At 33.6% G+C, this 19219-nt stretch overlaps 1 protein-coding gene across 3 annotated transcripts; it reads left to right on the forward strand.

Annotated features, from left to right (window-relative positions):
- Positions 1-8299: 8299 nt before the first annotated feature.
- On the forward strand, positions 8300-16701 carry LOC127247606 (protein ACTIVITY OF BC1 COMPLEX KINASE 7, chloroplastic). Of its 3 annotated transcripts, XM_051269533.1 has the most exons (18): positions 8310-8594; positions 9536-10137; positions 10218-10361; positions 10527-10652; positions 11189-11276; positions 11357-11450; positions 11890-11983; positions 12351-12405; positions 12547-12638; positions 12738-12908; positions 13586-13642; positions 13772-13855; positions 13976-14060; positions 14145-14206; positions 14283-14357; positions 14459-14563; positions 16120-16261; positions 16409-16701. In XM_051269533.1, the coding sequence occupies exons 1-18, from the start codon at positions 8387-8389 to the stop codon at positions 16480-16482; spliced, it is 2358 nt and encodes a 785-aa protein (XP_051125490.1). In that variant the 5' UTR covers positions 8310-8386; the 3' UTR covers positions 16483-16701. The 3 variants fall into 3 exon arrangements, with proteins under 3 accessions (XP_051125489.1, XP_051125490.1, XP_051125491.1); XM_051269532.1 differs by having other exon boundaries at positions 8300-8594; positions 13772-14060; XM_051269534.1 differs by having other exon boundaries at positions 8494-8681; positions 13772-14060.
- The last annotated feature ends 2518 nt before the right edge of the window (positions 16702-19219 follow it).

The following is a 19219-nucleotide window of genomic DNA, read 5'->3' on the forward strand; positions in this document are numbered from 1 at the left end:
AAAGGTTGTAATGGGGCCCTGGTTGAGGTAGGAAAGAGGATATGAACGGCTAATGGGACCGAAGAATTAATCTATAAATTCATTACATCACAATGAGCGCAAGTCGCATATATGAATGAATAAGAACACACAATACTTCATAAGCAATGATCAATGCAATACTAGAACATATTTTCTTTCTTTTTCACGAGTCCTTTTTTTTTAAGGAATCTGAATATTTCTTTTTTTTTTCAGCCCCTTTTTTATTATTATTATTTTTTATTTTCAAGGTGCTAGATAATGAGATACTTTTGGCAAAAATATATATGAATTTATAACTGTGCCACAATATGAATACTTTCAAGTACAACTTCGGAATAATCTCGTATAATGAATGCAACTCTAAATAACCTAATGTAATGAATCATAGAACAATCCCTCAAGTTCTCATGGGTTCAAGTAAGCATTTGGCTTAATCCAATAAAAGGGCTTATCGGCTTGGGGTTAAAAATAAACCAAGAAAAATAAGATAATAACATTAAGTTCAAACTTGGTTCACGAGGGGATAATCTAGATGAATATATGAAATTAAGGCCAACACGGGTAATCCTAGTGCCTTATCATTTTAATCCCATCAATTCTCAATAAATTCGGAGTCAATAAGCATAAGCAAACAAGTTCTATGTAGTCAAATACAACATATGTTCACACAATCCAAGAAAAGTTGAGCATATATGATATGTATGTGTTGAATTTGCTCAAATAAGGTTCAGACAACTCACTCAAAGGTTCTTTGTTAGAAGGCTAAGCACACTTATCAACTAGCTTCATCAACAAAACATGACAAGGTTCTAATGAACTAAGTAAGCACCACAACCTCGGCTCAAAATATACAAGACGACATGCAAAGAAATGATTAAAATAAGATATTATATCGCATCAAAAGTTCTAATATCTCCCACACCTAATTGAGGCAATATCCCTATTGCAACAATAAAGATAAAACAAAAGAGACGGAGAAAAGAAACTTACCTGGAATAAGTGGGGCGACTGATCACTAACAGATAGACCGACAACGCTCGCACTGATCGGAATAGTAGGAGGGGATCCGATTCTCGCACTTTAATCATAGTGCCTGCACGCAAGAAAATCTAACAACTAAATAACGAGTCCGCAATAAACTCCAACACCGAGAACAATTTCATAAACAAACATTCAAATGTTAATCGATAATCTCAATCACCCAATAATCTCTCACAATCATCTATATACATCCATTTATCAATTTGATCAAAGAACTCTAAGAAAATCACCCAAATTAAAATTTTCACATCAACTGATTTTATATATATACTAGGCAATAATCGATAGAGGTTAACCAATGGAATGCAATATAGATTAAGAGTAGGAGAACTCCTTGAAAATCAAACCGAAGATGACTCGTGGCTATGCGGGGAACGCGTGGACCGACTGATGGCTGACTCGGCGGTTCGAACCGGAAGAGAGGCGGCGACTGATGCAGGCTGTTGCGCGCAGAAAATTGGCTGGCTGGTCTGGTAGTTCAACGGCAAACCGGCGATCTGCTGGGTCTAGTGAACCAGAAGGGAGGAAAATTGAGAGAGCGGAAGCGAGGGGGCAGTGGTTGTATATGAGAGAGGGGGAGAGAAAAAAGATATTAGAGTTTAAAGTGTGTAATAACAATAATACTTAGGGTAATAATAATAATAACTATAATAAGAATAATAAATATAGTAATAATCATAAATATAATAATAATTATGGATATAATAATAAATATAGAAACAAAATAATTAGAATTTAATGACTATAATAATAATTATATTATAGAAATAATAATAAAATATAGTAATAATAAATTTAATACTTATAATAATAATAAATATAATAAGAATAATAAATATAATAATAATAGTAAATTTACTAATTTCTCAAAATAAATCTTCTTTTTATGCAATTTTTCAGAATGTAAGACTTCATTAGGCGTGATCACGCCTAAGAAAGTTTTACGTTCTGATTTCTTTGAAAATTTCTCTTCTCACCAATCACAACACAGTGATACCACTTGTAACGGGTCGGATGGTTCCTCCTCGAACACCTTCCCGTCGGCTTAGCGATTCTTCGTCTCCCTCGAGAACTCGCTAGTGCAGCCTCGTACACGACTCCAATACCTGCTAAAAATAAGAACACTATAAGATGTACTCGGCAAAGAAGAGTGTTTTATTGATTCAAACTGGAGTGAAGTACAAGTGAGGACTCCCCCCCTTTATATAGGCACTCTATCATGGATATGCTAAATCTTAGCAAGATATGGATACGCCATATCTTATCAAATCCACACTTGGATTTGCTATATCTTATCAACCTACGGATATAGATATCTAAAGAGATACGGATAATTTAATGGCCACGCCTAAAAACCTTGTCCATTCTGATGTATCCCACCATGAACACTATACTTGCATCAAAACAACAAAAATAAGGCATGACACTGACTCAGGAACATAACAAAAACTCAAAGCATACAAAATAAAATTAAAACACTTGGGTTGCCTCCCATGATGCACCTTTGTTTATTGTCAGTGGCTCGACACAACGTCTCTTAAGCTAATTACGCGGCTCAAAAAGAGCTACGCATTCCACTTCCTTGCTTTGGAACCCTTCATAATAAGGCTTAAGACGATGTTTATTACAAAAAACCTTTTATCTGTGCTAAAACTTTGAATCTCAACTCTACCACACGGAAACACATTAGTTACCACAAATAGACCTATCCAACGATAAAGAAGTTTACCCAAAAAAATCTTAAGATAAGAATGATGAAGCAAAACCTTTTGACCAACCTTAAAATCTTTTCTCAAAATATTTAGATCATGAAATTTCTTACTATTTCCTTTATAAATCCTCGCATTCTCGAAAGCTCTATTCCGAATCTCCTCAAACTCTTGCAATTGCAATTTTCTTTTTTCTCCAACTTCAAAGACTTCCTGCACGTTTTGATCAAGGACATCTACACAATACAAAGCATGAGATTCTACGGGATTTTTCAATTCATAAAAAAATATTGATATGAAATTTTACACCTTCGAATTCTATGGTAAGTGTCCCTGTTCTAACATCAATTTTTGTGTGTGCAGTACACATAAAAGGACGTCCAAGCAGAATAGGTGAAGGATTAGGCTAATTTTCATCATGCATATATAAAACATAGAAATCAACAGGGAATATTAACTCATTCACTTGCACAAGAACATACTCAATTATCCCTTCGGGGTAAGCGTTAGTTCTATCGGCTAGTTGAATTATTATTCATGTTTCTTTCAAAGGCTCAATGTTCAAAGAGTTAAAAATGGACTTAGGCATAACATTTATGGTTGCACCTAAATCTAGCATAGCTTTTTTAATTTTCATATTACCTATCTTGCACGGGACTATAAACATACATGGATCTCCGCATTTTTATGGAAATTTTCTTCGCAACATCGAGCAAAGGAATGCTTAGCTCCACTTTCTTAAGCATCTCCATGATCTCTTTATCCTTGTCGTTTTTAGCCGGTTTCTCTAACCTGTGAGGAAATGGAGTAATATTAGAATTTGATTGAATAAAGGGTTTAGAATTCACCTGATCAGTTGACTTGTTCGCTTCTTGCTCAATCTTCTTCTCAATATCCTCTTCGTCTTTCTCTTTTTGTGCAACCACCTTCGGACCTTCTAGCTCATTACCACTTCGCAAGACCATTGAACTAACATTGCTTGGGTTCATGTGGGTTTGAGTCGGTAGCTTGCCTTTCTCCCTTTCTTTCATTTCATGCACCTTTTTCACAATTTGAGACATTTGATCTTCCAAGGTTTTAGTGTTTGTTCTTGTCTCTTGCTGAAATTGCAAAAAATTAGAAGCAATTGATTTCACTATATCATGTAGAGAGTTACCAGGAATTGGAGCTTGCGGCATTGTCATTTGTTATTGTTGTTGTGCGTATGATTGGAAACCCGGTGGTTGTTGTTGGCCATAGGCTTGATGATTCCCATAACTAAAGTTGGAGTGGTCTCTCCATCCCGGATTATATGTATTCGAATATAGGTCGTAAGCCCTTCTTGGTGCAAATCCTGCAACATTCACTTCCACCCCCTCCATCAACATAGGACAACCATCAGTAAGATGCGCAACACTCGTACAAATTTCACATGGCTTCACTTGAGCATTCCCTACAACAAGTTTTCTCACAAAAGCAGTTAATTCATTAAATTGTTGTTGTATAGGAGAACTTACCTCGGCAACTTCCTTAACTCCCACGACATCCTCGGTCAAAATTGTTGTGAATTTATGGCCATATCATTCAACGATTCCAAGCTTCTCTCGGAGCCTTATTAATGAGAGCTCCTCCACTGACGACATCAATGATCCTCATGTTAATAGAAGTTAGTCATTCATAGAAATATTGAATTAAAGGTTGCTCAGAAATCTAATGTTGTGGACATCTAGCAATTAACTTATTAAAACTATCCCAATATTCATATAATGACTCCTCTGAAGCTTGTTTGATGCCACAAATCTCTTTTTGCAAATTCGCAGCCCGGGATGCGGGAAAGAACTTCTCGAGGAACTTGCGCTTCATATCCATCCATGTGGTTACACTCTCGGAGACAAGTTGAACAACCAATCATTGGCTGCATCTTTCAAAGAGAATGGAAAAGTTCAGAGCTTTATCTGGTCCTCAGTGACTCCCGGTGGCTTCATGCTCGCACACACCACATCGAACTCCTCCAAGTGCTTATGTGGTTCCTCCCCTTCCAAGCCATGAAAAGACAACAATAGATGTATCAATCCAGATTTTAACTCAAATGTTGTATTATCGGCTATAATAGGAAAAGTAATACACAATGGATGTTGAATTAAATTGGAAGCAACTAGCTCCCTCATAGTTCTTTGTGCCATCGAATATATCACAACTTCCTCAATAGTGCCAAAATTGCTAGCGTATCGCATAGCTGCAAAATAAAATATTAATTTTTATGCCACAGAAAATGCAAAATGCAATATAGATATGGTGAGTAGGGTCGTCTCTGCAGGAAAGCAATAAATATTTGAAAACTTGGTAATTTATAATTATATATATATATATGGGGGATTTGAGATTTGATTTACTATGCTAAATAAAGAAGGAGAATAATTCAAATTAGAAAGAAAATAAACTAAGCTAAAATATAATCAAAATTAACTAAAACTCTAGCCTAAACACAAATCTCTGTTCGGGATATGAAAATTTGTTCATCGACCATAATTAAGTTTATTGTTTATTGGATAAATTGGTTATAGTTAATCTACACGCATTCACAACCAACATTTCCTTATTTTTTCGATAGCTAAGGTACGACCGTCAGCTGTTTCCCTAATCGACCGAGAATTCAAGGTACGACCGTAGTATTGCTGACTCGACAACATTGAGAACTAAAAAGGTCCAATTCAATTACCAAATTCCTACGAGAATTTGTTCAAATTTGATTTTAATCATCCTAGAGTATTCTTTCTCTAGGTTGCTACTTCAATTGAAATATTACACAATTACAGGTGCAGTCTTCAATATAGCTATGAAATCTCAAACTAATACGTGGCCACAAATATCAATTTAACATTTCTAATCTTGTCAAGTAGAGAAATTTAAAATACCCAATACCAATAAACATCAAATTAAAATAAAAACTAAGTCTCACAAATTCATCTCCCAAACTTCAATTCATACCTTAGGTAGAAAATAAATTACTCACAATCTATGGAAATCGAAAACACAAAGCAAATAAAGAAGTTCATCATGCCTTCAATATTTGGAAATCGACAATAAACCAATTATAAGAATGAAGAAAGAATCCCCTCAAAGTTTTTATGCCCTGCTCCCAGGAGTTCTCTACACTGCGTTCTTTCTTGCGTCTCTTTTCCCTCAAAGGGTTGATATCTGGTGAAGAACGTGGTAGTCTTTTTCTCTCCCCCTCTGTAATTGTAAAATCGTGTCTCTTAATTCTTCATCTCATGATCCCTTTTTAATTAGATCTCCTTTGCAATTAAATCTCCACATAATCTTTATATTGTCAATTTACCCCGAATGGTCTTTTTGTAAATTCTCATATTTTCCGCATTGTGTACTTGCGTGATCACGCCTAAAGCATTTATGCATTATGCTTTTTTTTTTCTCAAATACGCCCCAAAACTTGTCAACTCCATGAAACCTATTACACAATAAAAAAAAAAAACACACTATAAGGAGCATATATACAAAATTTCGCATAAAAAAGCTATCCAAAATATAGCAAAATATTATCATATATATATATATAGCACATATCATCAAATAACCTATTTAAATTAAAAATATATATTATTTAAAATACAAACTCTAAGCAAACAAACCCGAGTCTATTTATCATTTTTTTCTTCTAAAATTTTTCAAATTAAACTTCTATCTATCATTTTTATATTATATTAAAATTAATTTCACATTCAAAGCATCATATTAATACATATTTATGTTAAATCAAAAAATTATTCAAATTATTTTTTTTATTTACACAAACTAAAACCTAAAACCAAATACATCGTTAAAATTTATTAATTATGGAATATTTTAAAAAATTATTAAACTTTAAATTATTTTTATTGTTTAAAAAATTTCAGCTACGTCTGGCGTAAATTCGAACTTTCATATCATGTCCGAGTCGAGTTTTTATATTTTTGAATCTTATTTTTTTATCGGTTCTAATTAAACGTAATTAAAAAATAAAATTTTAAAATATTTGTGTGTAGAAAACTAAATAGATTGTTTTGAATTTGTTAAGATTTAATTGTAATTAAATTTGTTAATTCTTACTCTTTTTTTGGAAAGTGACAAATGAATGGGATGACTAAAAAAAATGTGACTTAATTGAGTGGGACGGAGTGGGTATTATTAATATTGTTGTATATTTTTATAAAAAATAAAAACTTAAACAAAAATACAAGAGAATATGTATTTTTATATTAGTAAATACAATATTTAAAAATATAAATATTTTATCCTAATAAAATCTGTCCATTTTCTTATTAATGAATACATTGCATGCTATTCCGGTGTGAGTGAACTATATATTTATATTTTTCTTTCGTAAAAATGAGAATAGCTAGTTTCTGTTTATTTATTTTTTCTTTTAATTATTTTATTTCAGTTTTTTATTAAAAAAAATCATTAATATTATCTTAGGTTTACATATATATATATTGTGTTTATATAAAATTTTTAAATAGTGAAACGTAAAAATTATTTATTGTGTTTACATGTATATATATTTTTTATAGTGACAGGGTAACTAATTAAAAAAATTATTTTTAGATAAATATATTGAAAATTTGCTACCAATTAACATCAATGTTAGCTTCATTGCCTGTTGTTCAATATCATCTAAGGATTTTGGGGGTCGTGGTGCTCGATATCATCGGGAGGATTTTGGTGGTCAAGTCATCCGGAAAATGCAAATAGGCTATTGAATCTCTGTCATGCATAGTTAAGAAATATGATCAGAAGAATTTTTAATATTTTTTTAATATGTGATTCACAATTTTTAAATATATCTCTATTCTCATTTCAAATATAACAAAGTAAAAATTAATACTGACTTATGTTGGATTACACTATTTATTTATTTATTTATTTTGGTAAAGAATGTCGTTCTGATAATTTTTGGGTCGAATAAAATTCAAATAAATAGACAACTTTTTAAAGACTAACAAAATTCAATAAAATCATAAATGGATGACACCTATAATTAGAGTTATTAACCAGCCAAATTGAAAAAAATTTTAAGTGTTTGTATTCGTTTTAAAGTCCACTAACAAGGCTTATATTCGTTCGTTAAGTATTCGAACTCGTTAGTATTGTTTGAACTCAGATCATTAAAAAATTTATTTTTCGAGTTTGTATTCGGCTTTATTGAGCTTGTTTGAGCTGTTCAAGCTAATTTTCAGATATATATATTTGATATTTTATTTTATTTTTAAATTCATATATTTAATTTTTTATTAATTACTTAATTTAATTATTCTTATATATATAAATTTCTTTATTTAGTATTTTTAAATTCATATATATATAATATTTTATTTATTATTGTTTTTTTCTAAAGAATATCCGGTTGGTGAACCGAGTCGAACCGGACAAGTTACCAATCGTTTAACAGTGCTCTGACCCTTACTCTAGAATCCCATAATGTAATGCGTACCTTTCGTTGCAGTCACACACAACAACAAAGAAACGAAACCAACTCCAGTGGAAAGTTCGTTTCAAAATTGAATTTCTTCCACGAAGCAATGGCGTAGAAGCCAGGGATTTCCACCAAAATGTTTCGGATTCACTAGCGGAGAAGAATGGGACACGTCGAAGAAATTGGGACCAGTCAGACCGCAACAGATACCAAATCAACCTATCGCTCTTTTGTCTGGCAATGGGACTATTATAAGATTGGAATGGAAAATAAATATATATATGCGGACTGTCTGTTTCCTGCTTCCTCACTCTTCTTAATATCTATTTCGTACTGCTGTTTGCAGCAGAGTCGGTGGGAGATACTTTTGGGTGCGTGCGTGTGTGTGGTGGGCGGGTTGCCTGCTGCTATTTTCTAAATTTCTGCAGAGTTCTCGAATATCCATTCTTCACTTTTGGGTATTTTTACTGTCTTAACTTTGAGTTCAGTTTGTTATAATTTGTTGCTGTTTCGGGGATGATCAGACCATTAATTTTGGGACTGTTCGTTATAATTTCCTGTTCTTATGTTTAAAGTGATTTGGGCAACATCAATTGCTGTTTGAATTTCTGGGAATTTGTTGTCCTGGAAGAGGGTGATAACTTGTGGAGCTGAGCAATTATGTTTGTACTGTTTACTTGTTGATATGATGCATACTTCTTGTATCTGTCAAGATACTTGTTCTATGTGATTAATTCTGTTCTTCAACATGTTATTTTGCATAGGCACTCCTTTTTTTCTCTTCGTTTTTTTTTACCCACACATGCACACACTCACGTATCCGACAGAATCGAATCCCCAACAGCATGCTAAGGGAGGGTTCAACCGCTTGAACTACGCACCTCGGGAGTGTATATTGCACTTGCAATGGCGACTATACCTGTAGTTATATAATTGTGACTATTTCTCACTCGTTTATATATAATTGAGTTAGGTTAGGATTGTGATCAACCTTCAAGTTGGCCATGACATTTGTGGTTGTTCTTGTTTCTTTAGTATCTTGGTTACGTCCATGTTTGATCAAGTGGGATAGGTTACCTGGATTTCCTTTTGACGTTTTCATTTTTGTGTCGGTAGAAATATATACATGATCAAGTTAAATTATCAAACCTACCTGTTCTCTGGGTGATACCATTTGTTCCTGAAACCCTGTGTGCTGTCTTTATGCCTTCACTTTCAAACAATTTTGTAATGATCTAATTTTTTGATAAGTATCTGTAAGAAGGGGACGGTTCATTATTTAAGTAAGATTCTCTGTTCGGTTCTTCTCCAGGTTATATATCTTTTATGGCGGCAATACTAGCTTCACAGGGCTGCTGTTGCCGCATTGGAGAGACTGCATATCATGGCAAACTAGGAGATGACCTTAGCTTTTCAGGATCCATATCGAACAACTGTGTGAAGTTCAGAAACAATGAGTATCATCTATTTAAAACTCAGAAAGTTAATCAGTTTCAAGTGAGAGTGCAGCAGACAGAGCTGTCTGCTAAAGTTGGTACAAATGGCCGACCTACAAAAATGGTACCTACAACGGAGCTCAAGAACCGAATTCCCCCATCCAAAACTAAACCAGACACTTTGAATGAATCCCTCAAGAAGGTTAATGGTGTGCCTCATGCCAATGAATCAAGCCTGATTAAGAGAGATGTTCCAGCTCAATCCTCTTCCAAAAAGGCTTCCAGGAGTAAACAGCTTCCTCCTGTTGAAGAGTTAACAGTATTACCATCTGATGAAGGGTTTAGCTGGGCCAATGAAAACTACAACTCAATCCAAAGAAGTATAGATGTTTGGTCCTTTGTTATTTCACTTCGTGTGCGTGTTCTTTTCGACAATGCCAAGTGGGCATACATTGGAGGATTTTCCGAGGATAAGCAGGTGGGATTGGTTAATACTCGTCTATATAATCTTAAATCAGAAGAACATCATTTTCTAATTACCATATTTTTATTTTTCAGGGAAAAAGAAGACGAAAGACAGCCTCGTGGCTTCGAGAATCTGTATTGCAACTTGGTCCTACTTTTATTAAGCTGGGTCAGTTATCCTCAACAAGATCTGATTTGTTCCCAAATGAGTTTGTAGAAGAGCTTGCCAAGTTGCAGGTACTAGGGAATATTATTTTCCAGTAGTTGTCTCTTTTTTCCTTTGTTTTTTTTTTTTTTTTTTTTTTTTTGACATAATTAAGCTTTGGAATGATCAATTTTTATGGCAAATTGTTGAATCTTGAGAATTAAAATTGCTTTGTACAAAATGTTCTAATGATTCAGGATAGGGTGCCGGCATTTTCACCTGAAAAAGCAAAGCGCTTCATTGAAAAGGAATTGGGCGCCACTATAAATATGCTGTTCAAGGAGTTTGAAGACAGGCCGATTGCAGCTGCTAGTCTTGGTCAGGTGCCCTTTATGTTTGCTTTTTTCCTGGAATCAGTAAAACATCAATAAGTACATATAATATCCTTAAATTTGTTGTACATTTCTGTATTCTATAATTGGCCATTTGCACTTCATATATGCTCTATGCACACACGCTTCCTAAATTTAAGTGGGAACTTGCAAATACCTTTTTCTTTAAATCAAAGCACAAGAGTGTGTTTTAAAGCTATTGGAAACAGTTCCACCATAAGCCATTAGGATTATTTATTTTGTTTTTTATTTTGGTGTGACATAATGTGGTATTACAGGATATATTCGAGAATGACTGTTTTGTATTTATATATATATTCTCTAATCTCAGCAACCGGTATGAACTTAATATGCGATTAGTTTATAAAAATGTAAATAACTAACAATCAAGGAAATATCCTCTTAAAACAGTAAATGTTTCATGTCTCCATCATATAGAAGGTAGAAGCAGCTACCTTTTTCATGTTTGTGTATTTTTTACATTGAATTCTTCAATTGTGCTGAATGTTTTTTGAAATCTTTTTCAGGTGCACCGAGCAATCTTGCATAACGGAGAGAGAGTAGTCATAAAAGTTCAAAGACCAGGACTGAAGAGACTTTTTGACATTGATCTCAGTGAGTTTTTAGCTGACCTTTTAAATTTGTCAGACCTATAGTACTACTTGCTTGTTCTAATAAACTTTCTCATTGTTCAGAAAATTTAAAGCTGATTGCTGAATATTTTCAAAGGAGTGAGACATTGGGTGGTCCAACTAGGGATTGGGTTGGAATTTATGAAGAATGTGCCAAGTGAGCTATATATAAAAGATTAAATTGTGTTTGTTTGTTTTTTTGGTTTGTTTTCTCACTATTCTTTCTACGATAGACCCAAAAAAAATCCCTTAAAAGCATCTTAACCAACTTATTTTCAGTTGAAATTTTTACCATTTCCAAAAAAACCCAAAACATAAACGACACAAAGTTTATGTACATATGACAATGACAACAAACATCATTCTAAACATTAATGATATAATGTGTATAATTTGATGCTGAAGGTGGCATATGCTTTCTGATCTCGTTAATATTGTTTTGAGTATATGAACAAAGTTCTTTCTTTCGCATGCTATTCATTACATATTGTGTCCAACTGTGGATCAGCTTGCTGTTCAAGATGACGCTCACCTTTTGTCTTGTGATTCTGATTTCCCTATATACACTGACTCATTACATCTTATGGGAATTCTAGGGTGTTGTATGAAGAGATTGACTATGTGAACGAAGGGAAAAATGCTGATAGATTTCGCCGTGATTTTCGAAATATAAAGTGGGTTCGAGTACCTGTATGTTTCCTCCTCCTCTGACTCTCCTTCATATTGTTAGCTCAAATTCCATTCCCACTGTGCAGTTAATGACATGATGGTTTCCAATATTTAACATATTCCTCCATTTGACTTTAAGTAGTAGCATCAATCAGACATCACAGGCCCAATTAGATTACTCTCCAGGTTTTCAGATCCAGAATAAAACTTATGACCGTCACATATTTATTTCTATTTTGTAGTTCTAATTCCTGTAGTTTCTGAAACTCAGAGGTACTGGTGAAAGAAATGTTGCCTTTCTCATTCTGCATGCCTTCTAACATTGACTATTTTGTATACTTATTCTTTCACTGCTTTTTTTAAGTGTGTGTTTTGTTGTTCATTGTAGATGGTTCACTGGGATTACACAACAACAAGAGTGCTAACATTGGAGTATGCTCCTGGTATTGTCTCATTTCTATTGGTTATATATTGTACTAGAATCCCTTTGCTCACACTGCATTCAGTTGCATTTACTGAATTGTTGTAAGGTAAAGCAGTCAAGCTTATGTGTTTTATCTGACTCTATACATAATTTCCATTAGGCATCAAGATAAACCAAGTAGATGCGATTGATCAACGAGGGTACAATCGAGCTACCATTGCATCACATGCCATTGAGGCTTACTTGATTCAGGTTAGCTTCGGACTCCTTTAATTTAACAGAATCCAATCTTCCCTTTTTCAATTGTATTCTCTTTTCAATAATTTGCTTGCACTCCTTTCACCATTTCAGATATTAAAGACTGGTTTTTTTCACGCTGATCCTCATCCCGGAAACCTTGCTATTGATGATGATGAGGCACTAATATATTATGATTTTGGAATGATGGGCGACATTAAAAGCTTCACAAGAGAGAGGTTATTGGAGCTTTTCTATGCTGTGTATGAGAAGGATGCAAAGAAGGTTCAATTTTTCACTTTTGCTTTATTTCATCAATCAGTTAGTTGAATTCATATCTGAAATTGGATTATAGTACTTCAATTGAGCATGCCTCCTTATATAACCGTGGCACATTTCTCATAATAGGTAATGATTGCAATATGAACACATGAATTCTTGGTGTTTTTTTTTTTATTTATTACATTGAAGTGGTTGAATCTTATTTTATCTAGATGTGTTATTTTTATACCTTTTTGTTTTTAGGCACTCCAACAGCAAGAATTACTTGAATTAACATGTGTTTTCAACTGCATTAATGCTGTTAAGGAAGTAAAAATGGTTCCCATTAGGGACTCTACTGAAAGTTGCTGTAGATTGTAATCAGTTTTATGCCCTTGGCAGACAACACTTTCCTAGGAACCATTGAATGAAATAGTTAAAACTGCAATTGTGTTCCAATTCATGCCACTAGATTAGGATGCCGTGAAACTATAAAGTTTGGGATTTAAGTTCTATGAAGAATTCACTCAAGAAAGATTCCCCAATATCATGGAAGATAACTAAATTCATCATCACAAGAATATCTTGCATGGATTTCTACTCTTTTACTATTGCCGCTCAAGAGCAATGATTCAAGTGTATTATGAGGTATTAAGGTCAAAACAATGTTTAAAGAAATAATGGTGGAGCTGTGTGTGCAGGTTATGCAAAGTCTAATAGATCTAGGAGCTCTTCAGCCCACGGGGGATATGACATCGGTTTGCTCTTATATTGATCAACTTTACTTTGGCTTATGAGAAAAATAGATGAATAACAGATGCATAGAATACAGACCATGAGTCTACAGCAGATTTATGCTATGTTACTTTCTTACGAAATGATTTTAGGTGAGGAGATCAGTCCAGTTTTTTCTTGACAACCTGTTAGATCAACGACCTGATCAACAACAAACTTTGTCTGCAATTGGTGAGGTACAAAACACACTAATCCCTTTTCCGAAAGTGCAGAAAAATTTACATGAAACATTGTTAAATGAAAAGAACATGTTTGGGAGAACATGCTCTGATGTTATGTTTTTTATTTTCCTGAAGGATTTATTTGCCATAGCAACAGATCAGCCATTCCGGTTTCCAGCCACATTTACATTTGTCCTCAGGGCATTTTCAACTCTTGAGGGTCTCTCTCTCTTTCTCTCTCATTTTTTTGTAGCCATAATGTTTGTAAATTTCAGATGATTTATTATTAGTCTTGATCCAACAGGCATTGGCTACACTCTCAATCCTGATTTTTCGTTCCCGAAAATTGCTGCACCATATGCTCAGGTCCTACATTGCATTTTCTGTTGTTGTTAACTACATAAAAAACACATAAACTCAGAATATTTTAATGTTCTTACAGGAGCTATTGGATTTGAGACAGAGACAGCGCACTGGAACACAACTTGTACAGGAAATAAGAAAACAGGCTGACGATGTAATACTGCATCCTGTCCTACTAATATTCAGCTCATTGTTCATTGTTCGACCGTTATTCATCATGAATGATTCTAAAGGATCTCTATTAATCCTGTCTAGGCAAGATCTTCAGCTATCTCTATGCCTTCTCGTATTCAACAGATAGAAGAAATTGTCAAGCAGCTTGAATCAGGGGATTTAAAGCTCCGAGTTCGAGTCCTTGAGGTGATTTGTTTTTTTCTAAACATACCATCTAATAATTTTTTTTCTATGGCCAAAGCTAGTTGAGTTAAATTTTAAGTGTTAGCATGTTTGAACTTGATCTTGACAAAGCATGAGTTCCTAACTCAAGAAACGTGGTGGTTTGTCTAATAAATCTTTAAAATTACTCTTAACTTTCTTTAAAGCTCCAAGTTGGGGTTTTTCTTTTAAGATAATATTGAGTGGGTGTTTACTTTGCACGATTATGGTGGATAATATTATTTTATTCATCCTAATCACGTGTTTACTATCTATTATTATAGCCATTAATTAAGTAAAGTCCGATATAATAGTAGCATAATTAGAGATTATTAATCCTCCTTGTTTAGGTAGGATTAAATAATATAATGTAGTATTAACATTAAAAAGACTATTTTGTCTTTTATTAATAGTTTTATCAAAGAAGTAAGGGTATTTTAGGAAAAGTTTATAATTTTATACAATAATTCATTAAAGTAAACATTGTATTATTTTATCATATAATTATATAATTCGTTAAAATAAAACTATGTATTATAATTCTATCTCACAAATTAAACACAATAATGAAAATATATCAATTTGTTCCTATTTGATTGGACTCAGCGGGGTTTCAAACAATTTTCGGAGCCTCACTTCTACATATTCAAGCTTGGTTTGAGCTCACGATCCATAGGCATGTAATAATTTCATTTCAAGCTTTTGAGTAGTCTAGAATACGAACTCAAGCTTAGGCTTTTATATGAAAAAACTTGTTGATGTTTAAATTATACTAGGTTTAAACTTGAGCTTATATGATCAAGCTTTTAGTTATTATAAGGTAAAGTTCACGTTTACAGCCATTAATGAGCCAAGCCAAATAGAATTTTAAATGTTTATATTTGTTTGTCAATGTTCACAGAAAAAGCTTATGTTCGTTAAGCATTCGAGCTTGGTTTATTAAGCAATTTTATTGTTCGAGTTCATGTTCGTGTTCGGCTCAATTAAGTTTGTCTGGGCTCGTTCTAGTTCGTTTGGATAGATATGATATTTTATGTTATTTTTTAATTCATATATATAATATTTTGTTATATTTATTTATTTAATTAATAATTTTATATATATATATTTTTTAACGAACAAGACTCAGATTATTTGTTAACAAAACAAGCTTATTTATTTTTTTTGGTTCGACTTGTTTATGTTGTGAGCGAACTTAAAACGAGCTGAACCGAACTAAATTCACGAACGATTTGGTTCATTTAACAGCTCTAGACACGTTTACTATCCTAAACATAAAACAATATGGTATCCCTTCCAATCAAGAACTATATTCTTGAGTTGTCAATAAGTCTGAGTCAAGTTATTTTGTAGTTATGATCGCTTATGAATAACTACATTTCATACAAAACAGGAGCAGCTATTCTAGATGAAATACCTGAAAAGCAATATATCTGAATTTATAATCTCAATCCAATAGTCAAATTAAGATCTTGCATGAGGCAGTAGTCATTTTACTTCGCATGATTCATTTACTTATACTATTTCATATGATCAATCAGTCAGAAAGAGCAGCTAGAAAAGCAACCATATTACAAATGGCAACAATATATACTGTTTCGGGTGGAACCCTTTTGAATCTCGGCGTCACATTCAGTAGCCAAGGCAACGAAGCTGTTGCCAACGGTTCTCTCATAGCTGCAGGTCAGTATTTAAACTCTACATGCCTTTCTTCTCTTCTTGTTCTTGTGTTCTTTTGGTAAGATAAAACTATCCTGGGTTGTCACATATAAATGGTGATCGATGAATACGGCATGGGTATACTACAATTTTGGACTCAACTCGATGCAGGTGTGTTTTTTGCGCTTATTCTGAGATCAATGCAGAGAGTGAAAAAGCTCGACAAATTCGAGAAAATGATATGATTTTCTTCAGTGAATTGTGTATAGATTCTTTGCCATCGTTGCACTTAGAAGGATAAATGAATCTTATTATATTACCCAAAAAAAAAATAGAAAAAAATAGTCCAAAATAGGACTATTCAGAAATTTATTGTAGAAATATTTTGAAACAACGTGATGTTGTGTAATTTATTTATTTAATAGAATAGTTTAATAGCAAGAACTATATTATCATTTTTCATATTTTACTATTCACATGTAATCTCATATTTTATATTTTTAATAATTTTCCTTGATTATTGAAATAAATGAGCATCATATATGTAGAAGTGTGGAGGTAGGGTGATCATTCTTACTCTGGCACACTCCCTCGAGAGAACATGCATGAGATAATCCAAATTTGTGAAGACATTAGCATCTTACTGGGATAATTGGATATAGATCGAGTAAAAAAATCAGATGAAATGGTAGTCTACATCAAATATGTTTGGTGTGGTCATGGCGCCCCGGGTTGCACCGTATGGATAGAGGATTGATTGTCACAATGTAACATGGTAGGTGTTGACAAGATCTAGAAGTCTTTGAGCAATTCTGTGATCCATAGTAACTCAAAAATAATAGTTGTCATTGCTATATATTCAATTTTGGTTGAGGATCTAAACGATGGTTGGTTGATTTTTTAGTCTTCCAAGAAATAACAAGGTCCAAGATATGTGATTTCCTATAGTTCAAGCAACTTGCTCAATCAACATCACAAAATGATGTGAAGGAAAGTTGTCCATTGTAAAATGTTAGAAGTTGTAGATTTTCAATACCTTGCATGTACTTGAGTACCTATTGAGTTGTCTTCGAGTGTTCTAATGCGGGTGCATTCATAAAGTGATTAAGTTCCTAAGCTGTGTAGCAAATACCTGGTGGAATGGTAATTAAGTAGAGCAATCTACCTACAATTAATCTATAAGACTTTATGATTTTGTAGCTTTGTGCTTGAGGATGTTGGCATGGAACATGCATTGGCATTATGTAATCATGTTTCTTACAATATATCTTCAATAAATTGATGTTGAAAAATATAAGACCTACATGAGTCTTTTCAATTTAAATTCCAAGGAAGAAGTTTGTCGTCCTAATGTCTTGATGATGGACTATTGGTGCAAAAATTTTTGAGGTAATCAATGCTTGATGAATCATTCCCTATCATTAGGATATCATTTCACATACACCAACAAAACTCTAAATTGTGTCCTTATGATAATGTAAACAGACAAACATCATGTGGATATTGGTGAAAACCATATTGATGTAACTCTATATTTATAGTTGGCTTCCGTAGTGGATCTTATTGTGCTTATACATAAGATGTAGGTTTGAGATAGCGACACCAAATGTGAATAAATAACCAAGGAAAAGAATGTTATTGGTTGAGAGGAATAACCGTATTCCTTCATCCAAATAGGCTTTCTAATTTGTCTATTGGGTAGTTTAAGGTCCCCAAGCCAAGTAGACTGGGTGCGTTGGGATCAAACAGGTCAACTCAAGTCTTTACAACGCGTTTTGTCCTCACTCATTTGCACCTTGGAAGACTTTCTAATAGGTCACCCATCCTGAAACTATCATAGAGCAAGCACAATAAATTTTAGAGTTTTCTCAAGTAGACACTCGAAAAGAAATATACAAATTGTTGACATGAATAGTCTAATCAATCCAGTTACACTCTATTCACCTTTACACAACTTTGGGGTATCACATCACATCCTCTCCAACATAAGAATGCAACGTTTACGTTGCACCCCAAGGATCCGTATCCGTCAACTACTAAGTCTCAACAATCCGATTAATGGTTATGGATTGTTGTAGGTTGGATATGATATCAATTATAACACCTCCAGTCTGCAAGCCATGCAAATTAGGTGTGTTAGGATTGTAGACTGGCCCCATAGGTCAACACAAGTCTTTCCAACGCGCTTTATTCTCACTCACATGCACCATGAGAGACTTTCCAAATGGTCATCCATCCTAAAATTATCCTAAAGCAAGTATACTTAATTCTAGAGTTTTCTCAAGTAGACTCTTAAAAATAAATATGCATATATTGTTAACATAAATAGTTTAATTAATCTACTTAAACTTTATGTATCTCTACTTAATTTTGGGGTATCACAAAGGCTGTGGAATATATATATCTGAACTTGCTCAATAGTAACTCCAAATTGATCATGAACCTGAGTAATAAATTAGACAAGGAGTTGATGGATATTTGATTTTTTTGGCAAAAGATATGTCCACATAGCTCTCGAGTAGTCATCCAAAATAGTGAGGAAGTAAATACAACCATTGAATGTTATTGTTTTATAAAGCTCTCAAGTATCCATCCGAAGGAGATTAAATGCGTGCGTAGCACACGAAGAACTTTTTTTTCATCAAAAAAAAAAAAAAATGTTCAGTGCTAGTCCAAAGACTTTGCCAAATTGGACAATGCTATCAATCATGGAGAATTCCACGGAATGATAGTCGTCATGAGAGAATAGGATAACATCGTCCGCAAATGCAAGGTGTGTAATTTCAAGAGGCGAACAACCCGGATGGTAGTGAATTTCCCTAGTTTGGCTTTCCAAATTCAAGAGCCGGAAAAAATATTTCATGCAAAGAATATAAAAAGGTAAGGAGAAAGGGAATCCCCTTGTCTCAAGTCTTTCTTGCCACGGAAAAACTATATGTACTGTCATTAATTTCTAAGGACCAAGAGGCGGAACAAACAAAC

Source organism: Andrographis paniculata, unplaced genomic scaffold, assembly GCF_009805555.1.
Source record: "Andrographis paniculata isolate CXL003 unplaced genomic scaffold, ASM980555v1 Contig32END, whole genome shotgun sequence".
NCBI classification, from domain to species: Eukaryota; Viridiplantae; Streptophyta; class Magnoliopsida; order Lamiales; family Acanthaceae; genus Andrographis; species Andrographis paniculata.